The sequence below is a fragment of the Hemitrygon akajei genome, chromosome 6, assembly GCF_048418815.1.
Source record: "Hemitrygon akajei chromosome 6, sHemAka1.3, whole genome shotgun sequence".
Lineage (NCBI taxonomy): Eukaryota > Metazoa > Chordata > Chondrichthyes > Myliobatiformes > Dasyatidae > Hemitrygon > Hemitrygon akajei.
In genome coordinates this window covers 95,575,196-95,602,437 of record NC_133129.1, presented here as the reverse complement: position 1 = coordinate 95,602,437, position 27,242 = coordinate 95,575,196, and the positions used below count along the sequence as shown (strand labels likewise).

Genomic DNA, 27,242 nt, shown 5'->3' with positions numbered 1-27,242 from the left:
GGAGGTGGAGCCTCCTGAGGCAGGCTGGTAAGGTGGGAATTTTCATGCTTTGTGCTGCGCCCCTCCGACTGATTGCCCTGTGCAGCCGAGCCCCCCGCCCCTCCGCTGAGTGGCTCTTCCTGGCCGCACTCGAGCCCAGGTGCTGAGCCTGTGTCTCGGTGTCGCGGTCACTCATGCCTGGATTCCGTAAATGGAGTTTGGTCCATTTTGATTTTGCGCTGTGTCGTTCGTGCGGGCAGCTCAGGTGAGAGGTGGCAAGTTCGAAGGAGATGTGCAGGGCAAGTTTTCAACACAAGGGAACGTGGTCAAGTTGTCTAGAACAGGCTGCCAGGGTTGGTAGTGGAGGCATTTATTAGCCTCTTGAACGGGCAGGCTTTCGAACAGACATGAATGTACGGTGTAGGTGAAACATAGAAAACCTACAGCACAATACAGGCCCTTCGGCCCACAAAGCTGTACCGAGCATGTACTTTAGAATTACCCATAGCCCATTTTTTCTAAGCTCGATGTACCTCTCTGGGAGTCTCTTAAAGACCCTATTGTATCCACCTCCACCACCATTGCCGGCAGCCCATTCCACGCACTCACCACCCTCTGTTTTTAAAAAAAAAATTACCCCTGACATCTCCTCTGTTCCTACATCCAAGCACCTTAAAACTGTGCTAGCCATTTCAGCCCTGGTAAAAAGCCTCTGACTATCCACACAATCAATGCCTTTCATCTTGTACAGCTCTATCAGGTCACCTCTCATCCTCTGTCCCTCCAAGGAGAAAAGGCCGAGTTCACTCAGCCTATTCTCACAAGGCATGCTCCCCAATCCAGGCAACATCCTTGTAAATCTCCTCTGCACCCTTTCTATGGTTTCCACATCCTTCCTGTAGTGAGGTGACCAGAACTGAGTACAGCACTCCCAAGTGGAGTCTGACAAGGGTCCTATATAGCTGCAACATTACCTCTCGGCTCTTAAACTCAATCCCACGGTTGATGAAGGCCAATGCACCGTATACCACTTTAACCACAGAGTCAACTTGCGTAGCAGCTTTGAGTGTCCTATGGACTCGGACCCCAAGATCCCTCTGATCCTCCACACTGCTAAGAGTCTTACCATTAATACTATATTCTGCCATCATATTTGACCTACCAAAATTAACCTCCTCACGCTTATCTGGGTTGAACTCCATCTGCCATTTCTCAGCCCAGTTTTGTATCCTATCAATGTCCCACTGTAACCTCTGACAGCCCTCCACACTATCCACAACACCCCCAGCCTTTGTGACATCAGCAAATTTCGTAACCCATCCCTCCACTTCTTCAGCCAAGTCATTTATAAAAATCACGAAGAGTAGGGGTCCCAGAACAGATCCCTGAGGCACACCACTGGTCACCGACCTTCATGCAGAATACGACCCATCTACAAACAGTCTTTGCCTTCTGTGGCCAAGCAACCCATATACACTACATCTACGGCTCTACCTTCATCAATGTGTTTAGTCGCATCCTCAAAAAATTCAATCAGGCTCATAAGGCACGACCTGCTTTTGACAAAGCCATGCTGACCATTCCTAATCATATTATATCTCTCCAAATGTTGATAAATCCTGCCTCTCAGTATCTTTTCCATCAACTTACCAACCACTGAAGAAAGAGTCACTGGTCTATAATTTCTTGGGCTATCTCTACTCCCTTTCTTGAACAAGGGAACAGCATCCGGAACCCTCCAATCCTCTGGAACCTCTCCTGTCCCCGTCCATGATGCAAAGATCATCGCCAGAGACTCGGCAATCTCTTCTGTTGCCTCCAACAGTAGCCTGGGGTACATCTCGTTTGGTCCTGGTGACTAATCCAACTTGATGCTTTCCAAAAGCTCCAGCACAATCCCTTCCTTAGTATCTACATGCTCAAGCTTTTCAGTCCTCTGTAAGACATACCTACAATCACCAAGATCATTTTCCATAGTTAATATTGAAGCAAAATACTCATTAAGTACCTCTGCTATCTCCTGGTTCGATACACACTTTTCTATTGTCACACATGATTGGTCCTATTCTCACGTCTTATCCTCTTGCTCTTCACATACATGTAGAATGTCTTGGGATTTTCCTTAATCCTGTCCGCCAAGGCCTTCTCATGGCCCCTTCTTGCTCTCCTGATTTCATTCTTAAGCTCCTTCCTGCTCGCCTTATGATCTTCTAGATCTCTAACATTACCTAGTTTTTTTTAAACCTTTCGTAAGCTTTTCTTTTCTTGACTAGATTTACAACAGCCTTTGTACACTACGGTTCCTGTACCCTACCATCCTTTCCCTGTCTCAGTGGAACGTACCTATGTAGAACCCCACGCAAATATCCCCTGAACATTTGCCACATTTCTTCCGTACATTTCCCTGAGTACATCTGTTCCCAATTTATGCTTCCAAGTTCCTGCCTGATAGCCTCATATTTCCCCTTACTCCAATTAAACACTTGCCTTTTCCTTTTTCAATCTTTTTATTGTTATCAAAATAATGGATATACATAGTGTTGGTACATAATTGTTAAAATTACATTGCTAACAGAAAACATATATAATTACATATTCAGTCAATGCAAAGGAAATAAACCTCCAATGGATGTTCAAAATACAAATGTAAAGTTAACAAAAAAGAAAAAAATTGAGTTATTCAAAAAGACGGAAAAAAAGAGAAAAAAACGAAAAGAAAAAACAAAAAAAATACCCCCCCCCAAAAAAAAACTAACCTAACATGAAAAGAAACATGGGCTGTTTATAACATCGAAAAATAAACAGGATCATTAGTGTCGCCAGCTCCAAACCTCCCTACATATATTAACACAAAAATAGATTTGGAAAGGGGTCAACTCACATCATATGAAAATGTTGAATAAAAGGTCTCCAAGTCTGATCAAATTTAATAGAAGGGTCATATATAACACTTCTGAATTTTTTCTAAGTTTAGACATAACATAGTTTGAGAAAACCAGTGAAATATGGTGGGAGGATTAGTCTCCGTCCAATTCAGCAAAATCGATCTTTTAGCCATTAAAGTAAGAAGTGCAATCATTCGATGTGCTGAGGAGGTTAAGTGGTGTGGGTCTATCATTGATAAACCAAAAATTGCCGTAATAGGATGAGGTTGTAAATCAATATTCAAAACTGTTGAAATGATATCAAAGATTTCTTCCCAATATTTTTTCAAGGCGGAACAGGACCAAAACATATGAGTTAAAGAGGCAGTCTCAGAATGACACCTGTCACACATTGGACTTGTATGAGAGTAATAGTGAGCTAATTTATCTTTAGACATGTGAGCCCTATGCTCTACTTTAAACTACATTAGCGAATGTTTAGCACATACAGAGGATGAATTAACTAATTGAAAATTTTTTCCCATTTTTCGGTAGGTAAAGTAAGCTTAAGTTCCCTTTCCCAATCATTTCTAATTTTATTAGATGCATCTCAACAAATTTTCATAATTATGTTATAAATAGATGCTATTGCACCTTTCTGCGAAGGATTTAAATCTAAAATTTTTTCCAAATTATCCGTAGAGTATATATTCGGGAAAGTAGGAAGGATGGTATTTAAAAAGTTTCTAACTTGTAAATATCTTAAAAAAATGAGATCTAGGTAAATTATATTTATTAGATAATTGTTCAAATGACATGAAACAATTATTCAAAAATAAATCGTGAAGTACCTTTAGTTTTCCAAATCAAATAGGCTTGATCTATAATAGAAGGATAAAAAAATAGGACTTGCTAGAATAAATTGGTTTAACCCAAAAAATTTCAGAAATTGAAATCATATTTGTAAAGTATGTTTAACTAATGGATTATCTAGTAGTTTATGCAATTTAGAAAGAGCAAAGGGAAGTGAGGTCCACAGAATAGAACCCAATGAAAACGCTTTCCTAACTTGTCTGTTCCTATCCCTTTCCAATGCTATGGTAAAGGAAACAGAATTGTGATCACTATCTCCAAAATGCTCTCTCACTGAGAGACCTGACACCTGACCAGTTTCATTTTCCAATACCAGATCAAGTACAGCCTCTCCTCTTGTAGGCTTATCTACATATTGTGTCAGAAAACCTTCCTGAACACACCTAACAAACTCCACCCCATCTAAACCCCTCCCTCTAGGTACATGCCAATTGATATTTGGGAAATTAAAATCTCCCACCACTACCACCCTGTATTTATTACATCTTTCTAGAATCTGTCTATCTGCTCCTCGATGTCCCTGTTACTATTGGGTGATCTATAAAAAAACACCCAGTAGAGTTATTGACCCCTTCCTGTTCCTAACTTCCACCCACAGAGACTCCGTAGACAATCCCTCCATGACTTCCTCCTTTTCTGCAGCTGTGACACTATCTCTGATCAGCAGTGAAAGGTGTTGTGTATTTAATACTTAAGCAATATTTGAGTAATCTTGTGTATATACATATTGGTTGATTAAGCATTCTTCGTTTAAATAATTAATCGTGGCTCTATGTATACATATATGAATTGCATACATCACGTGATAGGTATGCGCCTCGCTTAAAGTAAAGAATGAAGTTAGACTCACATTTTGGACTTTGGTGTCTTCCCCTGAATTAATGCTTTGAAGTTACAAAATATAACAAAAGGAATTAGTTTGGTTATGCATTATTAGGTTAATTTTTTATTTATTAAGAGAGACCATGGAGTAGGCCCTTCTGACCCTAGCCTAATCATGGGACAATTTACAATGACTGATTAAACTACCTACTGGTATATCCGGTCACTGGTCCTGTAAAGTGTTGTGCTAACCACTGCTCTACCATGCCACCCAATTAGGGGCAGCACGGTAGCTTAGCGGTTAGCAAAACGCTTTGCTATGCCAGTGACCCGGGTTCGATCCTCGCTGCCGCCCGTAAGGAGTTTGTACCTTCTTCCTTTGAAGGTGTGGGTGTCCTCTCGGTGCGCCGGTTTCCACCCACAGTCCAAAGACGCAGTGGTTAGGGTTCCTGAGTTGTGGTGATATTACTCTGTTGCCGTAAGAATGGCAGCACCTGTGGACTCGGACTGTGGTCGATGATTTCACTGTGCGTGTGACATTGAGCTCATCTTTGGCGTAGTGTCATGGTGAGGGGCTCTGCTGCCCTGGGCTAAGCCCTACCTGTCTGAATGAACTCGGTTGGAGATGCAAGAGATTTTTGCCATTCTGGCCCAACGAGCCCATGCCGACAATTACACCCATGTGACCAATTAACCGGCTAACTAGTTCATTTGTTGTGTGGCGTGTGTGATCATGGTCCTGGCAAATTTTTCTACAGAAGTGGTCTGCCATTGCTGCCTTCTGGGCAGTGTCCTGATGTGCGACCACTGATGCCAGGCAGACAATCTCGGAAGAGTATTGATGAGGCTGGGCTCACCCAGCTTGTAAAGACACTGCTAACCGGGACATCTTTGGAATATGGGAGGAAACCCAGGGGCTACTGGGAGAATGTACAAACTCTTTACAGGCAGTAGCGGGAATCGAGCCCGTGTCACTGGTGCTACACGACCATACCTGCAGATTCACTTGGCCATCTTGAGATTTGCTATTGATATCCGTTGTTGGAAATTTTGAGATTTGTGTGTGTTGCTGAATGAACTCTGACTGGAATTCTGTTGCCAAGGGGGAATAGTTCGCTGTCTAGAAATATGAGTCAGATTTATTATCTCTGGCAGCTAATGTGAAATTGGTTGTGTTGCAGGAGCAGTCCAGTGCAAAGACATAATCTATAATTCCTGAAATACGCACACCGTTGCAGAAAGAGGCAGAGTGAGGGAGTGTTCACGGGCCATTCAGGAGCCTGATGGCGGGGAAGAAGCTGTTCTGAAAACAGACACATCCAAGGATTCTACACCTCATGTTCTCAGTATTTTTGAGTTCAGTTTGTGTTCTTCTTCACATAGGTTGCTTGTCAGTCTTGGTTTGGAGTTATAGAAAAGTACAGCATAGATACAGGCCATTCAGTCCATCTAGTCTGCTGAACCATTTAAACTGCCCACTCCCATGGACCATAGCCCTCCATACCCCTACCATCCATGTACCTACCCGAACCTCTTAAATGTTGAAATTGAGTTTGCATGCTCCACTTGCGCTGGAAGCTCATTCCACACTCACAACTCTGAGTGAAGAAGTTTCCCCTCAAACTATTCACCTTTCACCCTTAACCCATGACCTCTAGTTGTCATCTCACCCAACCAAAGTGGCAAAGGCCTGCTTGGACTTGCCCTATTGATACCCCTCATAATTTTGTATACCTCCATCAAATCTCTTAATCTTTCGTAATTTATTGAGATGCAGAGCGGAATAGGCCTTCCAGCCCTTTGAGCCATGCCATCCAGCAATCCTCTGATTTGATCCTGGCCTAATCACAGACAATTTACAATGACCAATTAACCTCCAACCTTTGAAGCACCCGGAGGAAACCCATGAGGTTACGGGGAGAACGTACAAACTCCTTACCGACAGCAGCAGGAATTGAACCTGAGTTGGCAGCACAGTAAAGCATTGTGCTAACCATTACGCTACTGTATGCTGCTTTTCATTTTCCAAGGAATAAAAATCCTAATCTATTCAATCTTTCCTCTATTACTCAGGTCCTCCAGTCCCGGCAACAGCCTTGTAAACTCTCTGTACTCTTTCAAGCTTGTTGACATCTTTCCTGTAGGTAGGTGTCCAAAACTACATACAATCCTCCAAATCAGGTCTCACTGATGTCTTGCACAACATCAATGTAACATCTCATCTCCTGTACTCAGCACTTTGATTTCTGAAGGCCAATGTGTTTAACAAAAAAAGCTTTCTTTACAACACACTCTACCTGTGCCTCAATGAATTATGGGGCTCATTTCCTGATTCCTTTGCTCTACCTCACTCTTTAGTGCCCCACCCTTCTTCCATCTGTCTCTCAAAGAGTTTCTTAAATGTCCCTAATGTATCTGCATTTACCTTTATTTTAAAAAAAAAACTATCTCTGAGATGTTCTTCTATAATTACTTAAAATAATGCCCCCTTGTATTAGCTGTTTCTGCCCTGGGAAAAAGTCTCTGGCTGTCCACTCTATCTGTGCCTTTTATCATCTTGTACACGTCTATAAGCCAGTTATTGCAACTGAACCCACGTCCACCACTTCCACCAGCAACTTCTTCCAATCTTGCACCACACTCTGGATGAAGTTCCCCTTCAGGTTCCCCTCAAATATTTCACCTGTCCTCCTTAACTTATGACCTCTACTAGTCTCACCAAACCTGGGGGGGGGGGGGGGGGGGGGGAAGCCTGTTTATTTTCACCCTACCTGTGATGATGATGCCTCCGTTGGTCAGGATCAGCCATGGATGTGAGGTCCCAGCTGTCTAGATACACAGCCAGTGCAGTACAATATGGAGAGCAAACTGTTGCCCATGTAGCAAGCTCCCCCTCTCCACACATCCGATGACCCTAAAGGAACGGCGGAGACTGATACAGTTTTATACATACACTATCTACACTCCTTATGATTTTGTATGCCTTCTGCGCTCCCAGGAATGAAGTCCTAACCAATTCAACCTTTCCCGATAACTTGGCTCTTGTAAGTTTCCTGTGTGCTCTTTTGAACCTGTTGATCTCTTTGTAGTTGGATGACAAGATTTGCACCCAATACTCCAAATCTGGCATCAACAGTGTGTAACATGACATCCCGACTCTTGCATTCGGTGCTCTGATTTCTGAAGAGCAATGTGTTGGAAGCTCCCTTTATGACCACAACAGATTTTAAATCATTGTGAAGGCCAGTGGAGATGACTTCCACCACTGTCCCACTACAACTCTGGTTCCCATTGGCTACTCCACGTATTCATTTTCGTTCGAAATTGGGATGTGGCCCTTGGCACTTGGCATGTTTAAAAGTCAGTCTCCCATTGGTGGGTTTGAAGTCAAGTACACAATGATACTTGCCTGTGCTGTAGACCGTGAGATATAGAAGCAGAATTAGACTATGTGGCCCTGGAGTCGGCTCTGCCATTTCTTCATGGCTGATATAATTTCACTCTCAGATATAAGATACAGGAGCAGAATTAGGCCATTCAGTCCATGAAATCTGTGCTGGTCCATAGAGCATTCATGCTCCCTCACTCATTTTTCCCCTTAGCCATTCTGCTTCACTGGCCCCTCCTGGATTCTAACCGTCATCCTCACACACGGGGATAATTTGCAGTGCACAACTAGCCCACTGATCCTGCATCGCACACCGTTGGGATGTAGGAGGTAACTGGGGCACTCGGGAAACCCATGAAATCACAAGGAGAAGGTGCAAGCCCCTCTGTCTCTCTCGGATCGGCAGATTTCTTCCCCTTGAGAACGTTGGTGAATCGGATGGGATTTTATAGCATACTTGTAGTACTGTGGTCACGTCTGCCTCTTCCAAAATTTCCTGTGTTTATTAAAATACTTAACTTTTTAAATTTTCCAGCTGTCACTGTGGGGTTCAAATTTATGCCACTGGGTGAACGTTCTCTGACAGTCCGTCCAGTTTCCACACCCCCACTCTGTGCTTGCTGAAGAATTGGCTCCAGCTTTCTCTGCTCCCTTTTGTACATTGCTGATGACCACAGCGATGGGTGGGGGGGGGGGGGGGGAGATATCGGGCTCTAACTTCAATATGACTGCGCAGAGTCTGTGAGGAACTTGCTTTAACACTTTCAGAGCTCCAGAGACCTAAGCACGACAGTGTCCCAGCTCATTACCGAGACATTGCTGTGCTTTTGGGAGAACTGCACTCAATGGTCACTTTATTGGGTACAGGAGTGAAGCCTGGTGTGACCTTCTGCTGCTTTAGCCCGTCCACTTTAAGGTTTGACGTGTTGTGCATTCAGAGATGCTCTTCTGCACACCACTGTTTTTTGAATGACTTTCGCCTTCCTGCCAGCTTGAACCACTCTCCTCTGACCTCTCTCATTAATGAGGTGTTTTCAGCACAGAATGGCCCCTCACTGCGTGTTTTCTTTTATTTTTCGCCATTCTCTGTAAACTCTAGACACTGTTGTGTGTGAAAATCCCAGGAGATCAGCTGTTTCTGAGATACTCAGACCACCCCATCTGGCACCAACAATCATTCCACAGTTAGTCACTTAGATCACATTTCTTCCCCATTCTGATGTTTGGTCTGGACAACAACTAAACCTCTTGACCATGTCAGCATGCTTTTATGCATTGAGTTGCTGCCACATGATTGGCTGTTGAGACACTTGCATTAACGAGCAGGTGTGCCGAAAGAAAATGGCCACTAAATGTGCCCCCCAAGTGAGACCGAGCCAATCAGATTTATTGTCAATTACATGACATGAAATGTATTTTGTTGCGGAAGTGCAGAATGCAAATACATAAAATTGCAATCTATTACAAAATGAGATTGCGCATAGCGGTTAGCACAACGCCTGCATGCCATCTTCAGTTCCGCCACTGTCTTTAAGGAGTTTGGGTTTGACCACGTGGGGTTCACCCAGGCGTTCCAGATGCCTACCACAGTCAAAGACGACCGGGTTAGCAGGTTAAGTGGCCGCCTGGGTGTAATTGGGCAGCATGGGCTCTTTGGGCTGTGCTGGCTTGTTACTGTGCTGCATCTCAAAATAAAAATCCTCCCAGGAGTTAGAAGAGAGACAAGGTAATGGGCAAATTGGCAGGCATCCCTGACGATTCTGGTCAGTAATTAAGTTATAGTAAGTGAGTGCCAGTGTTCTTGGACCATTCAGAAATCTGATGGAGACGGGGAAGAAGCTGTTCCTGTCCTGGGACTTCAGGCTCTGGTACCACCTCCCTGATGATAGTAATGAGGAGAGGGTGTGTCCCAGGATGGTATCGGGTACCACCTTCCAAGTGGTAGTTATAAGCGGACAGTGTGTCCCCGATGGTAGTAATGAGGAGAGGGCGTTCCCGGATGGTGTGGGTCTGCAGTGTTGGATCCCAGCTCTTGAAGGCATCCTTGATGCTGGAGTTGGTTGAGTCTGTGACCCTCTTGTTTTCCTGAGCATTGGGCCCTCCATACCGGGTGGTGATGTAACCAGTCCGAATGGCTCCACCCTTGTGTAAAATGCCCACACTGTTAATTCGTATAAGGAGGCTACAAAAACCTTGGTGAGAAAGAAATGTTATATTATAGGCATATTCTAACTTTATTAGAAGTTTGTGTAGGTTTGACATGTCACCTAAAACGTTGATAAACTGCAGATGCCCTGTGGAGGGCATCCTATCCTGACTGGTTACACCAATGCAGAGGGATGGATACAGCCCAGTCCATCGTGGGCAAAGCCCTCCCCACCACTGAGCACAGACAGCATCCATCATCAGGGACCCCCACCACCCAGGCCATGCTCTCTTCTCGCTGCTTCCATCAGGAAGGAGGGACAAGAGCCTTGGGTCCCACACCACCAGGTTCAGGAACAGTTGTTACCCTGAACCGACATGGACAACTTCACTCACCTCAACTCTGAGCTAATTCCACAACCTACGGACTCACTTTCAAGCACTCTGCAACTCACTTTCTCAGTTTTTTTTGCAAAGTTTGTCTCTTTTGGCACATTGGTTGTTTGTCAGTCTTTGTGAGTGGTTTTTCATTGATTGTAAAAGCATTTCTTCGTTCTACTGTGAATGCCCACAAAAACAAATTTACTTTGACATCACTCCCCACCATCGGTAGTATCTACAGGGAGCACTGCCTCCATTAACAAGGATTTCTGTTGTCTGGGCCATGCCATCTCCTGGGAAGATGTGCGTGGTTTCATTGATTCTTTGTTCTACTGTGAATGCCTGCAAGCATGCATTTGTTTTCACATTGCTACCCACCATTAGGCATATCTATGATCAAAGTTTCCCATCGTCTGGGCCATGCCATCTACTGGGAAGACGGACACGGTTGTTCCATCAGCCCCGCCACCATTCTGCCCCACTCCGTACTGCTCTTTTCCTGCCCTCTTGATTGTCTGACCCATGTTAATTGTTCCGTCGATGGGACTGCCTTACCTTCATTGGCTGTTCTCAGACTGACACCCGGAGCCTAGACTCCGTGCTGTAATGCTGGCCGTTGCCGATAACTCGCACTCGCTCGTCACTCGCTCGTCACTCGCACATTATTTACCTGTGCCCAGCTCGCCACCAAAGAACTCTGATGTTTGAACAAAGGAAGTGCCATTTTCATACAGAAATTGACAGGTTGGCTACAGATCATTTATCCAATAGAAGCTGTGCACACTTCCCAACATTTGCATATTTCCTGCACTTCCTGCTGCTTCAGTAAAGCAGCCGGTGCAATCGAAGACCCAGATATTTTACTCTCCTCCCCTTCCCACTGGGCAGGAGATACAGAAGCCTGAAAGCCCGTACCAGCAGGCTGAAGGACAGCTTCATCTCAATATTATCAGACTCCTGAATGAACCCCTTATATTGATAAGATGGACGCTTGGCCTCCCAGTCCACCTCATTATGATCTTGCACTTTGTCATTTAGCTGCTCTGCACTCTCTCTGTAGATGTGACACTCTATTCTGCATTGGTGTTGTCTTACCTTGTCCTACCTCAGTGCACTGTGTAATGATCTGATCTGTATGAACAGTGTGCAAGACAAGCTTTTCACTGAATATGACATATATATATCATACTACATATGACAATAATAAACCAAAACAGCATACAGTGGATTCTGGTTAACTGGGCTGTCGGTTAATCAAAGCAGCCACTTCTTTGGTCACAAATGAGGAAATCTGCAGATGCTGGAAATCCAAGCACACACACACACAATATGCTGGAGGAACTCAGCAGGCCGGGCAATGTCTATGGGGGGAGAAAAAGTAGAGTTTACATTTCAGTCTGAGACCCTTTGGCAGAACGTCTATGGAAGAAAGTACAGTTGATGTCTCGGCCTGAAACGTCTTCTGTACTTTTTTTCCATAGATGCTGCCTAGTCTGTGGAGTTCCTCCAGCATTTTGTGAGCCACTTGCACAGGACAACTCTTAAAGAACAATAAGTAATCGAAAAGAATAGCTGAGGTTCCCATTGTTTATTTGGGACACTGCCGTTTAATTGGGACAGGCGTCTTGCCGAACAGTTTGTAACTCACGTCAGTCACACACACCTGTGTGGTTGTTAAGACACTATTACCATATTTGGAACGAACAGATTTTGAGTGGTGTCACTTGCGTATCTGTGCTCAAAAAGCAGCGATTTTTGTCACTGATAGTTGACGAGAAATAAGCAGTCAGACAGCTCAGAACTGTTCTGCTCATAGCGGTTTCAGGCTCTGAGATGCCAGAAATGGCCGTGAGTGAAAATGAAGCAATTGCTCTACTTCAAGTTAGGAACTACGCAGAATTTGAAGGTATCGTCAATCATCTTGAATGTTACAATGAAAATAAAGATTTGGAGGATTCAATCATTGAAAGCATTGTAAGAATTATCTGCACTAGGTGTCTGTGCTAATTTTGTTCATTTTCAGTCAATCAGAAGAACATGGATGAACAAAAGTACACTGGATGAATTCCTCCATTGATAACTATTAGGAACTAATACAGTTTTATAGTACTGTTGTAGTTTTATAATGTATGATTTAATCTGTATTTTCTTTAAATATATAATTTGTTACTTAGTGCAAAGGCAATTTGTCTGTCTTATATCTTTTTAACTATTGAATAATTGGGACAGACACTGGTCTCTGGGATGTCTGGTACACGGAGGGGCATGATCCCTCGGAGCGATGGCTGGAACCGCAGTAGGAGCTCCCAGTTTGTCGATGGCCGATGTGGAGATTGAGGGGAGTCACGAGTCCATCTTGTGCACTGGGGAACTGTTCGATAGTCTGAGGCATTGGTCAGACAGCATTTTAAGTCTGTGAGCAGTTTTGGGCCCCTTATCTGAGAAAAGGATGTGCTGGCATTGGAGTGGGTTTCATGAGGATGATCCTGCGAATGAAGGGATTAATGTGTGAGGAGTGTTTGATGACTCTAGGCCTGTACTCACTGGTGTTTAGAAGAATGGGAGGTAGTCGCACTGAAACCTGTTAAGTTCTTGATTAGTAAGGGCCTCAGCGATTACAGGGAGAAGGTAAGAGAATGAGGTTGAAAGGGAAAATCAATGAGCCACGATTGAATGGCGGAGCAGGTTTGACTGCCGATTGGCTGGAATTTGTTCCTATGTTTATTGTCAACAGTTAGGTAGAAGCTGTCCTCGAGTCTGCTGGTCCATATTTTGGGGTTTGTATCTTCTGTGCTGTAGGAGGGGGGATGAATGGAGAATATCCGGAGCGGTTGGGGTCTTTGATTTTATTGACCATTTCACTGAGGCAGTGAGAGGTGTACAGTGAGCCTTTCGAATGGGAGGGTGGTTTCTGTGATGTGCTGAGCTCTGCCAACAACTCTGTGTTGCCTTTTTAACTATGTTAATATCCTATTTGGTTCCCTACTTACTGTTCTAGTTTGACAAATATAACAAGAGGCAGATCTTTCTGTAACACAGCCAACCGTCCCTGCCCTCTGTTTAAGCAAGTCTGCTAATCAACTCTTGTCTTGATACCTGGCCGCAAGATTTGGACACAGAAAGGTAAACTGGTGAAGCTTGTCATTTCTGAGTCCAGCTCTCGTTGGAGCTTAACCCTTCTGAGTCTAGCTCTTGTCGGAACTTAACTCTTGCCTGCAGGACCTCAGCAGATCAGGTAGCATCTGTAGAGGCAAGGCGGTGGTCAATACAGAGTCAAAAAATTTGCCTCAAAACCGGACGGCAGAATCTGAACCTGAAATGAGAGTGGGTCGTACAGAACTATTTTTACACGGAGGTGGGAGTTTGGAATATACCGCCAGGGGTGGTGGTAGAGTCTGAGACATTAAGGACATTTAAGGGACTCTTAGGCAAATGGATGAGAGAAAAATGGAGGGTTATCCAGTGGAACAGACTCAGTGGGCTGAATGGCCTAATTCTGCCGCAGTGTCTTATGGACAAACAAAGCTAATCACTGTATCTTGGTACATGTAACAATGCTGATACCGTTACCCAGAGAGACAAGAGCTGAGGTCACCGATTATATTCAAATCTGTGTTTGAAATGTTTTGGCATTCTCACGTGTACAGTGAAAAGCTGCTTTGCATGCCTTCCACGTAGATGATTTCTTCGCATCAGTACATCGCGGTAGTACAAAGGGAAGGCAGTAACAATGCAGAATAAAGTGTTCCCATTACAGTGAAAATGCAGAAGGCTGGAGCTTGGAGGATTGTCTGTGTGTGTGTGTGTGTGTGTCTGTGCATGTGTGTCCACGTCTGTGTGTGTGTGTGGGGAACAGGGCATGTTTTCACTGTTGCTTGTTGTGTTCTGTGTTGTCCTCCCGAGCACTGTGGGCATGAATGGGCGTCACGTGTAGGCTCCCCTCCCCCCCCCCCCCCTCCACAGCAGCACATCCTTCGGTAGGTTTGTTTGTTGTTAAAATGGTAAAAGCATCTGAAACTGTTCAGTACAGGTGGCACGGTAAACACAGGGGTTAGCACAACGCTTTACAGTTCCTGGGGCTGCGTGGGTTTCCTCCGGATGCCCCGGTTTCCTTCCACAGTCCAGAGACGTTAATTGGTCATTGTAAACTGTCCAGTGATTAGGCTAGGATTAGGTCATCGGGTTGCTGGACGGCACGTCTCGGAGGGCTGGAAGGGCCTATTCTGCACTCTGTCTCAATAAATAAAGTCCAAGGCCACGACGAGTTAGACTGTGAGGTCAAGAGTCTGTCTTTGATTCCTAGGCAAGATTGGTTTTGTTGAATGGTGGGGCAGGTTAGAGGGGCGGAATTTCTGACCGTGTCCTGCCCTGCACCCAGTGACTCTGAACTTTCCATATCCACACCTCTCGCCTGCCTCGAGATGCAAAGCAGATTAGCTTGCTGATCAGATCTCGAGAGCATTTCCTGTGTGTGTGTGGATACGATCACTGCCCTACACTACCCGACAGCCCGTGCAGAGTGAGCGCCGTGCCTGGCCTTTGGGGTGGGAACCACCTGATCGGCGAGGGAGAAGCATGTCTGATCTCCTGAGTGTAGACCTCCGAGAGGATGCCTCCGGCGCACGACCCCACCACAGGAAGTATGTTGCTTTTGTGTTTTAAATTTCAGAGTTTGTGGTCTCGCGTGCTGAGTTTGAGCCTCGCTCAGTGTGAGAACCACAGGCTGAGCATTAGGCCTCCCCATACAAATGTTCCCCTTGGAGCACTGGGGCCCATAATGTCGAGTTGTGGAGGAGCTTCACGTTTGTACGGAACCCATAGTCTGCGACCAGAGGGCTGAGCCTCAGCATTGAGGGATGTCTTATTTAGAACAGAGATGAGGACTGGTTGATATAAACAGAGTGGTGAATCTGCAGAACTTGTTGCCACAGGTGGTTGTGGAGGCCAGCTCGTTGGGTGTATTTAAAGTGAAGGTGGATTGGTTCTTGATTCGTAAGGGGAGAAGGCAGGAGAAATGGAATTGAGAGGGAAAATAAATCAGCCATGATGGAATAGCAGAGCAGACCCGATGTGGTGAGTGACTTAATTCAGCTCTCAAGTCTTATTTTCCACTGGTTGATGCTTCTGTCTCACTGTTCCAATTGTGGGGTGGCAGGGTGGACTTTGTTCCATTTCCCATTCCTGCCCTGGACTACGCTCCTCTCCATCTACCTGAGTCCTTTGGGGGGGGGGGGGGGGGCGGGGAGAGAACAAGGTGGGGGAAGGGAAGGAAACAACAAAGGGCTTGCCCCTCTCAGCTTAAATCAGGGTTCCCAACTTCTCTTAACGCCCCTAACGAAGGGTTGGGAACCCTTGTCTAAAATGTGTGCCCTCTTGTTATTGCCATCAGGGAAGGAGGTACATGAGCCTGACTGGAACCCCTACTCGATGTTGGAACAGCTTCTCACCTCCGCCGTCAAATTTCTGAACGGGCCATGAACTCTAACTGATTTTCCCAGCGTGGGTTGTTAATGGGCAGCATGAACTCTATGGGCAGAAGGGTCTCCATATGTTCTCTGGCCCAACGAGAAAATGAAACAGTGCAGCTAAGGAAGAGACCTTTCAGCCCATGATGTCTGTGTGGGGTTGGCTGCCAGGGATGATGGTGGAAGCAGATACAACAGTTGGGTGTAAGAGGTGGTTAGACAGGAAATGGTGCGATACGGACCACGACTGCGCAGAAGAATTTTACTTCCAATTTGGCATCGTGTTCAGCATCTACGGACAGGAATAAACAGTCGATGTTTCAGGCCAAGATGTGAAGTGTCTCAGCCTGAAACATCAACTGTTCATTCCCCTCCATAGATGCTGCCTGACCTGCTGAGGTCCTCCAGAACTTTGTGTGTGTTGCCCTTAAATAATGTTGAATGGGTCTGTGGACCCGAGTCTCTCTGTGTGTTCGGAAGTTGATTTGCTCCCTGCTTCATCATTTATCATTTTAACACGCACTTCACTTTTTGTCAATGGACTTCCTTACCCATCGTATTGTCTTTGTCTCAGTTTCTGCCAAGGGTGGTTTATCATGGCAAAGCAATTTGTCAAATTGAGTCTTTTGTGATGTGCACAGGTACGGCGAGGCACAGGTACAATGAAGTACCTACTTGTAGCACCATTTCAATGTACACTCAGGGGCCGCTTCATTAGGTAGACCGGTAAATTTTGTTAATGCAAAATATCTTAACGGCCAATCATGTGGCAGCAACTCTGCAGAAAAACATGCAGACATGGTCATAAGGTTCAGTCCAACATCAGAATGGGGAATAAATTTGATCTAAGTGATTGATCGTGGAATGATTGTTGGTGCCAGATGGGGTGGTTTGAGTATCTCAGAAACTGCTGACCTTATTGGATTTTCACACACAGCAATCTCCAGTGTTTACAGAGAATAGTGCAAAAAACCAATAACGTTCAGTGAGCAGCAATACTGTGAGTAAAGAGCTTTGATGAAAGAGGTCAGAGGAGAACGGCCAGACTGGTTCAAGCTGACAAGAAGGCGACAGTAACTCAAATAACCACATGTTACAGTATTGATATTCAGAAGAGCATCTCTGAATGCATAGCACATCAAAGTTTGAAGTGGATGGGCTACAGCAGCTGAAGACCACAAATGTACACCAGTGGCCACGTTATTAGGTACAGGAGGTACATTGTAAATTGGCCACTTGGTATATATTATACCATACAGTGAAAAAGATACTGTGCATAAGCAAATCTTAGTGGAAAAAACAAAGATACAATCAGTGACAAGTCCATATAGTGTAAGAGGTGGTTAGTAGTGTTTGTCAAACAGCTTTTCGCTGTCTTATAACAAATAATTAACTCAGAGGGGATCCATCATGAGCACATTTATTTTACTTGCTGCAAGGGAAGACTAGCACCACGCAAGTGCTGGTGAGGGCTACGAAACATAGTAATCCCTTGTACCCAGATGTTATCTACCTCTGTCAGCTTAAGGACGAGGTGCATTCTGTTCATCTGCTAAATTAGCGTACTTGGTGTTCTTCCAGTAACCAAATTCACTTGGCTTTATGCTTGAGGTCATTGTCTAGCTGGAAAACAAATGATATCCCAAGTCACAGTTCTCTTCTGGTTTTCCTGCAGGATTTCCTTGTATTTAGCTGCATTCATTTTGCCCTCCACCATCATAAGCCTTCTAGGGCCCGCTGCAGTGAAGCATCCCCACAGCGTGATGCAGCCACCACCATGCTTCACAGTAGGGATGGTGTGTTTTTGATGATGTGCAGTGTTTAGTCTGATGGCCAAAAATTTCCCACATGCTTTCTGGCAAACTCTAGCTGAGATTTCATGTGAGTTTTATTCAACGATGGCTTCCTCTTTGCCACTCTCCCATCTCAGACACTGGAGCTTGTAACTCCTCCAGAGTTGTCATGGGTCTCTTGGTGACCTCCCTTACTACTCCCCTTCTTGCATGGTCACTCAGATTTTGAGGACTGCCTGCTCTAGGCAGATTTACACCATTTCTTGATGGTCGACTTAACTGTACTCCAAGGGACTTGGAAATTTTCTTGTATCCATCTCCTGACTTGTGCTTTTCAATAACTTTTTCGCAGAGTTGCTTGAAGTGTTCTTTTGTCTTCACGATGTAGTTTTTGCCAGGATACTGACTCACCAGCAGTTGGACCTTCCAGACACAGGTGTATTTTTAAGACAATTGAAATGCCTTGACTACACACAGGTGATCTCTATTCAACTAGCTACATGACTTCTAAAGCCAATTGGCTGCACCAATGATGATTTGGTGTGTCATCGTAAATGGGATGAATACTTATACTGTACAATTGATTACCTTGTTTTGTAAATTTGTAATTAATTTAGATCACTTTGTAGAAATTTGTTTTCACTTTGACATGAGCGTCTCTATCTGTTGATCAGTGTCAAAAAAAGCCAAATTAAATCCACTGTGATTCAATGTTGTAAAACAATAAAACATGAAAACTTCTGTGGGGGGGGGGGTGAATACTTTTTATAGGCCCTGTATATGTATACTGTTACTGTACTTTACTGATATTCTGTAAGTGTTGGTTGGGGGGGTAGTGTGACGTAGATGCAGGCTGCAGATGGTGCTCCCCCCCCCCCACCCCCAGTGTCCGATCAGCTGATGTCACAAGTTTTGGGGTTGTTTTGTGATTATGGTGCCATTTGCAGTTGCCCTGTTGTGTGCTTTGTGCTGTGTACGATGCTTGGCTGTGTTCATGTATGGTTGGATGATAATTAAAACTGAATTGAACATGATTAGCATTCTGGTACAATACAGGTTCCATTTTGTTACGGACAAAAATGCCGGTTTTGTTACGACGAGAAGTGCCTGTTCACGCGTTCTACTGCTGAGGTGTCGAGCAAGTTTGCTCAAGAACGTGATGGTTGTAGTTGTGTTTGTCGGAGTGCTATTCACCAGCCTGTGATGAAGTGCAATGACTTGACGCTTGTTTATCTCATTTGAAGCTTATCTCGTTAAGCAGTTTAGCCAGCGGATGTTGCAGAGATCCTAAGCTCCTTAGGAAATGATAAGCGCTGTCTCTTGCTTTACAGTATGTGATGTTCAAGAGAGCTGGCCAGGGCAGGTGACTTGTGAGGGGGCCCACCCCACTGTCCTGATCTCACCAGGTCACCGTAGACACATTGATGCCGTGATTGAATGGCGGAGCAGAGCCGATAAGCCAAATGGCGTTATTTATTGATTGACTGAGATGCAGCACGGAATAGGTCCTCTTGGCGTTTTGAGCTGTATCACGCGGCAATCCCCCAATTTAATCCTGGTCTTATCACGAGACAGTTTATAATAACCAATTAATCTGCCAATCGTACATCTTTGGACTCCGGGAGGAGACCCCCATGGTCACAGGGGGAATGTACCAACTACTTGCAGACAAGTGTGGGAATTGAACCCGGGTAGCTGGTTCTGTAAAGCGTTGCGCTCACCACTACGCTACTGGGCCGCCCTTATTCTGTTCTTTTCCAGCATCCACTTCTGCTGGACCACCCCGGTGTGAAACAGGCCCTTCCGCTCAACCCGTCCATGCGGTCCAGGATGCCCATCCAAACTAGTCCAAGCTGGCAGGATTTGGCCTGTAATGCTCTAAACCTTTCCTGCCCACGGAGACTGCGCGGGTTTCTACCAGTTGCTCTGGTTTCCTCCCACATCACAAAGCTGTACGGGTTAGTTATGGGCATGCTAAGTTGGCACCAGAAACATGGTGACACTCGTGGCTGCCACCCCACCCCAGCACAACCCGTGGACTGCGCTGGGTGCTGATGCAAACGGCAACTCTGCGTGGTTAGTTTTCATGATGCGTTGAGCCGTGTCAACAATCCTCCGCGGTTTCTTGCACTCGCCCAAGGGCAGTTGCTGTATAAAGCTGTTATGCATCCAGGCAGAATAGTTTCCATAATGCATCAATTAAAAGTTAGTAAGGGTTGATGGGGATATGCCAAATTTCTTTTGCCTCCTGAGGAATTCAAGACAATGGTGAACTTTCTTGGCTGTGACGTCAATGTGGTTTCGACTGGGACAAGTTAATAGGGTCTTGAAGCTCTTAACTCCCTCAAACTCAATACCATTGAGGTACAGTACTGTGTAAAAGTCTTGGGCACATAACCGTAACTAGGGTGCACAAATCCTTTGCACAGTACTGTGGTAATTTTATGTATTGCACTGTACTGCTACCGCACAAAAAATGTGACGTGACTGATGGCAAACCTGATATGGGTCTCTTGTGGACTGAGTGATAAGGGGGAAGGGAGCAGGAAGCACCAGAGAGATGTCCTGTAATGATCAATAAACCAATTGTTTGGAATCAAATTACCTTGCCTGGTGTCTCAGGGTGTGTCTGCACCAACCCCCCCCCCCCACACTTCTGGCACTTCTCTGCCACCAGTCCCACACCCCTCCCGCGGCGCTCCACACTCGCCATTCCCAACATCCTTTGCTCCTGCCAGATTTACAAACCCTCTGTCTGCTCCACGTTGACAAAACGCAGTACTGTGCACTGCACCCCCTACTTGCCCCAATGTCAGTGGCCAACTCTTTATCTGGCATTGAGGAGAATGTTAATATGACACCATGTTACTAAGCTTCCTATCAATGATTAAAGTCTCCATTCTCCACATCTCTTCCTCTAGTGATTACGTACACCCTTGGAATTCACCAACATTGCAAGGATTGAGGTTGGAGCAACACACATCTGCAGATTTTCTCTTGTAAAGGAATGAGGTTCTATCCTGCCCCACCTCTCCCTAAACTCGAGTCCTTTTGACCTGCCAATATTCATGTAAATCTTCCTCACTTTCATTCCCGCTTAATAAAATCTTTTCAATAACATATGGGGAGGGCGTGGGGGCTGCTGCACAGGATCGAAATAAGCTGCAGGAGGTTGTAAACTCAGTCAGCTCCATCATGGCACTCGCCTCCCCAGCACCCAGGACATCTTCAAGGAGCAATGCCCCAAAAAGGCAGTATTCATCATTAAGGACCCCCCATCACCCAGGACGTGCCTTGTTCTCATTGCGACCATCAGGGAGGAGGTACAGAAGCCTGAAGGCACACAGTCAATGATTCAGGAACAAATTCTTCCCCTCTACCATCTGATTTCTGAATGGCTATTGAACCCATGAAAACTACCTCACTACTTTTTTATTTCTGTTTTTTGGACTACTTATTTAATGTAATTTTTAAAAATATATGTACTTATTGTAATTTAGTTATTATGTATTGAAATGTTCTGCTGAGTCATAATGCATTTCAAGACATATGCCTGTGATATTAAACCTGATTCTGATCATGTGACCGTGTACACAATACTCAAAGCACGTTCTCACTAACATTTTTTACAACTGCACATAATATCCCAGGTTCTGCACTCAGTGCCCTGAACGATGAAGGCCGGTGTGGCAAACCTTCCTAGCTGTCCTGTCTACCTATGATGGTACCTTTAGCAAATCAGATATCAGGACCCACTGTTCCACAGCACTCCCTAGGGTCCTGCTGTTCTCTGTGTAAGTCCTGCCCTGGTTGACTGCCAGATCTGCTGTGTGGGAAGGGTGCTGACACGGCCTTCTGACAGCCGGTTATCTCGGGAGGAAGGAAGAGGTGGGGGCTGGCACTGTGTCTGCCTTGAAGTGTTACTCAGCCCTGTGAGATGGGGTTCCATTTTGCAATAAGAACACTCTGACCACAGGGCGGGGTTTTGTGCTTTCTGTCTGGCCTGGGAAAGGCACCGCTCTGAGTCCCTGTGAAGGCCGAGGCTCTCGGCCAGAACAGAGTTAGGTCTGGCCCCCTAAAGGGAGCGACTAAACCTCCAGATGCAAAGCCTGACGGTCGGAATCAGGCTATCAAGGGCCCAGGGTAGGATGTGAAGCCTTGCGGCTCTGGGTACCGAAAGAGTCTCAGTGGGTCCCATCCCTCTTCTGAGATGTTAAACCATGACCCTCTCTGATTGGGGGGTTGGTTTCAGCTGCAATCTGATTTGTTCTCTTGTTGCCGTGGCAACTGCTTGTGAAAAGGCCCGCCAGAGATTGTGAGGCGCTGTGTGGTGGTGAAGTTGTGAACGGTGTTACGTAGATTCGGCACGTGGTCCAGAAGCTCAGATTAATCTCCACGGACGCACAGAGGACAGTATCCATCATGGCCTGGTATGGAAACACTAATGCCCAGGGATAGTGGTGCCATGTGCCCATGGCCACACCCTGAGTTTTGAGAAAGTGGGGGTTAGCTGAATTGTTGCGTGTGAGAGCATGGTGGCGGAGTGGATCTGGTTAGGCCTGTGCTCTAGAAAGAAGCAGAGAGGTTTGAGGCCTTCCTGATGAGGAATAGAAGTGTATAGGAACTAGACGTCCTTGGTGAAAATGAGGTGGTCAGGGCCAGGGAACTGGAAGTGATTGGAGAGATCGAGAACAGGTGAAGTGCCATTGATGCAGGGGGGAAGGGGGTGAACCAAGGTGGGGATATAAACACGAGTGAGGCAGGAGCAGGCAGAAACAGTGGGCCTAACGGGCCATACAAAATCCTGGAGAAACTCAGCAGGTCAGAGAGCATCTAAAGAAATGAATAAACAGTCAACATTTTGACCCTTCATCAGGACTCCGATCTTGGCCCAAGATATCAACTGCTAATGTCAGACATCCCACCTCTCCTGGAAGTTCTGGGAGGCTCCCGCATATTGATAGCGGCTCGCAAATTAAATACAATATCCTGGAAATCGATTTTTGAGAGAGACAGATGGAGAGAGGGAGAGCGCGAGACATGGCAAGTGTTCCAAAAAAATAAAATATAAAACGCACTTCACCCCAGACTACACCAAAGTGTACCCCTGCCTAACAGGGGTCAAAATAATGACAGTGTTGCTCGCTGCACTGTTTGCAACAGTGACTTTTCTATTGCCCATGGTGGGTTAAAATGTAAAAGACACGTTGAGGCGAGTTTAACAGGTGTCATTCGTTCATTAGCTTAGCTGGCTAGCTGCTAAGGAGCTACTCTATTGCAGACATCCCACCTCTCCCGGGAGTCTCCTGCAAATTGACGGTGCTACCTCCCTGAAATGAGTTTTTGCAGGGTGGGATGTCTGTAATGTGTTGCTCTGGATCTCCAGCATCTGCTGAATCTCTTGTGCTTATGGCCAAACCGGACTGTCAGGCTTGTGGTTGGAGCCCAGTTTATCACAGGCTGAGCCCTCGCCGCTAGTGAGCACCTCTACGAGGATGTGAGAAAACTTCATGCGTCATCAGAGACCTCCGCATCCAGGACACGTTTTCTTGTCAGGAAGAAGGTACAGGAGCATTCAGTCCCACATCACAGGTTCAGGAGCAGTTATTATCCTTGAACCATCAGGCTCCTGAGTCGGCGCAGATAACATCACTTACCTCAACCCTGAACTGACTGTGCGGCCCACACACTCACTTTTAACAGCTCATGTTCTGAGAATTATTTTTTTTACTTACAGAATTGGTCTTTTTCACATTGGTTGTTAATCAGTCTTTGCATTATCATTTTTAATTTAGTAAAATTCTATTTGCCTATTAAATACGTGAAAGGAATTGAATTTCAAGGTAGAATATGGTAATGCTGTTTGATGATAAACTTCCTTTGAATGTAAATGAAAAGCCCTGCCTGTCTCCTGGGAATGGTTTCCGCCCTGATCCTGTCAGTCCCACGGTGGCACCTGAGGCTAATTGGTGACACTTCCTCGGAGAGTATGGCTGTGTTTGCGCCTGGTTTTCCTGCCTTTCGACCGCAACATTCCTCTGCCACTTCAGGGCCCAGAATTCCCAAGGGTCTTAAGTAGTTTCCTTGGATCTCCCTGGAAAGAAGGCACAACCCAGCTGTACGCCAATAAGAATTTGAGAAGATTCAGTAGTTCAAAATTCAAAGTAAATTGATTATCAAAGTTCATATATCACACCAGATGCTACCCTGAGATTCATTTTCACCAACAATGAGTATGTCAGCAAAAAGTCTTAAAGCACTACATCACAGAATCAGGCCCTTTGGACCTAATCCATGCTAACCCAATCTGCCCAGTCCCGTCAATCTGTACCTGGACCCATACCCCTGTCATCCTCGTACCTATCCAAACTTCTCTTAAAAGCTGAAATCAAACCTGAATCCAGCACCTCCGCTGGCAACTTGCTCCACGTGCTGAGTGAAGAATTCCTCCCTCATGTTTTCTCTTAAGTATTTCACCTTTCAGCCTTAACCTTTGATTCCTACCCAGCTTGCGGGGAAATGGCCTGCTTCCATTTATCCTGTCTATACCCTTCATTATTTTGTATACCTCTATGCAATCTTGAGGAAGGGTTTCGGCCCGAAATGTCAACTGCTTATTCATTTCCGAAGATGCTGCCTGGCCAGCTGAGTTGCTCCAGCATTGTGTGTGTGTTGCTCTGGACTTACAGCATCAGCAGATTTTCTTGTGTTTCTCATTTGTTGTACCTAGATTAACATCTCCTCTCATTCTCCCACACAATAAAACCCTAGCCTATTCATTCTGTCCTGAAAGCTTGGGTCGTGGGGTCCCTGCAACATCCTTATAAATTTTCTTTGCACTCTTTCAATCATGATGATATCTTTCCTGTTGACCAGAAAATGGAGGCACCTCTTTTTCCCTTATTAGGGAGAGAGGGAGCCTGTGGTATGTTGAACACCGGGAGAAACATGAAGTCTTTGGGGTAACTGCAAGTCTGTGTCTTTGCTATTGTTTTGAGCTTGCGCGGGAGGGAGAGGAGCTGGAGGGATATTTTGGGGTTCTAACATTTAACTGTCATTCGTTCTTTGGGGCACTCTCTGCTTTAGTAGATGGTTGCGAAGAAAAAGCATTTCAGGATGTATATTGTATACATTTCTCTGACATTAAATTGCATCGTTGAACTGTGCACCCTCACCAACACCAGCATGCCAATTCCTGTACTTGGTGCCCAGATTTCAATGGCTAAGGAAGAAGCTGGAAATAGATCAGTCCTGTTGAAGGGCCTCTGCTCGAAACGTCGACTGTATATGCCCCTCCAGACTCTGCTTGACCTATTGTTCCTGCGGCATTTTGGGTGTGCTGGAAGTAGTTCAGACGAGGTATAACCCTTAAGATATAGGAGCAGAGTTTTCATTGAGTTTGCTCTGTCATGTGATCATGGCTGATTTATTTTTCCCCCTCAATCCTATTCTCCTGCTTTCTTCCTGGTGTCCTTGGACACCCTTACTAATCCAAAGCGCATTAACCAATGCTTTAAGGACAGTGCATTCAGATTAATTGGGGCAGCCTCTTATTTGAGACAACTCTTGGTGAACAAAAACCAATTGAGAAAATAGCCAGGATTCCTGTTTGTTTGGGACAAAATGCCACTTAATCGGGCCAGGAGACTATTGCTGAGCAGCTCCTAGTTCGTGTCGGTCTTGTGCGCTTTTGTGGCTATCAAATATACTACACTGTGCTCGGAGAGAAAAGTTTCTAAATAGTGTCTGCTGCATGTGTTTGTACTCAAAAAGCTGTGAGAGTTTGTGAGAAACAAGCAGTATGGCGTTTCAGAACTGTTTTGCTCTGTGTGGTTTCAAGGGTTCAGACTTGGAGGTGCCAGAAACGGCTGGGAGTAAAAAAAAAGAAACAATTATATTACTTCGAGTTAGGAGCTAGGAGGAATTTGAAGGTGTCGGCAATCATCTTGAATGTTACAATGAAAATGAAGATTTGGAGGATGCATCGTAGGAAGCTAGTCCATTATCTGCAAGAGGTGTCTGCGGTGATTCTGTTCATTGCTTACGTCTCTGTCGATAACCATGAAGAACTAATACACAGTTTTAGCGTACTGTAGCAGTATTGATAGTGTTCTAATTTATTCTGTAATTCATTTGAATACATAATTAGTTACTCCATTAAATGGTAGTTTGCCTTTTTTATACTTTTAACAATTTCCATGAATCTTTAGCTAATTGGGGCAGCTGCTTAATTGGGCCAAAAAGTACGGGTCCTAATGTGTCCCAATTAACTGGAATCCCCAGTATATCTAATGATTTGTTCTCCACAAACATCTGTGACAAAGAATTCCACCTGTTCTCCTGCTAAGGAAATTCCTTTTCATCACTGTTCCAAAGCAACGTCTTTCTGTTCTGAGTGTGTTCTCTAAGCGTCCGCTCTATCTTGGCCTTCCAATATTCGATCGTTTTCAATGAGATCCCCCTGCTTAGACTAAAACCTGCAATGAACAGCTTGTCTTTTTACGAAAGGCTGGACAAATTAGGCTTGTATCCATTGGAATGGCAATCAGGGCAGCACGATAGCATAGTGCTTAGCACAGCACAAGCGACCCGGGTTCAGTTCCCGTCACTGCCTGTAAGGAGTTTGAATGTTCTCCCCGTGATTGTGTAGGTTCCTTCTGGCTGCTCCGGTTTCCTCCCACAGTCTGAAGCCGTACCAGTTGATAGGTTAATTGATTGTAAATGGCCTCGTAAATTGCAAGGATTAAGTTGGGTTATTGGCTCGAAGGGCCAGAAGGGTCTATTCTACACTGTATGCCAATAAGTAAATTTAATTGTGTTTGGGGGATCTCTAGAGGGCTGAGCAGGTGAAGGTAGGGAGTTTGGGTAGAAACTCTGTGCTTTCCCTTTTACAGATGCTGCTTGGCTTGCTGATTTCCAGCATTTGTAGTACCTTGGTGCTTGCTTCTTGTCCGTTGGAGTTAGAACAATGAATGGAGACTAATTCCACTTTATCCTAGCAACACACACACACACACGTACACACACACACGTACACACACACACGTACACACACACACGTACACACACACGTACACACACACGTACACACACACGTACACACACGTACACACACACGTACACACACGTACACACACACACGTACACACACGTACACATACACACACACACACACGTACACATACACACACGTACACACACACGTAGACACACGTACACACACGTAGACACACGTACACACACGTAGACACACGTACACGCACACACACACACGTACACGTACACGTACACGTACACGTACACGTACACGTACACGTACACACACACACACACACACACACACACACACACACACACACACACACACACACACACACACACACACACACACACACACACACACACACACACAATGCTGCTGGAATGCAGCAGGCCAGGCAGCATCTATAGGAAGAAGATGGCCCGAAATGTCGACTGTGCTTCTCCTTATAGATGCTGCCTGGCCTGCTGCATACCACCAGCATTTTGTGTG

At 45.3% G+C, this 27,242-nt stretch overlaps 1 protein-coding gene across 3 annotated transcripts in view; it reads left to right on the top strand.

Annotated features, from left to right (window-relative positions):
• The window catches only part of LOC140729303 (arrestin red cell), a 111,911-nt gene that overhangs the window by 12,566 nt on the left and 72,103 nt on the right, over positions 1 to 27,242 (top strand). The window contains exon 1 of one of the 3 annotated variants that reach the window (XM_073048913.1): positions 15,013 to 15,092. The exons of 1 other annotated variant lie outside the window; for it this stretch is intronic. In XM_073048913.1, the coding sequence (XP_072905014.1) occupies positions 15,028 to 15,092 (65 nt within the window). In that variant the 5' untranslated portion in view covers positions 15,013 to 15,027. Of the gene's footprint in view, positions 1 to 15,012; positions 15,093 to 15,502; positions 15,526 to 27,242 lie in introns of those variants that run through there. One more of the 3 variants, XM_073048915.1, reaches the window with a different exon arrangement.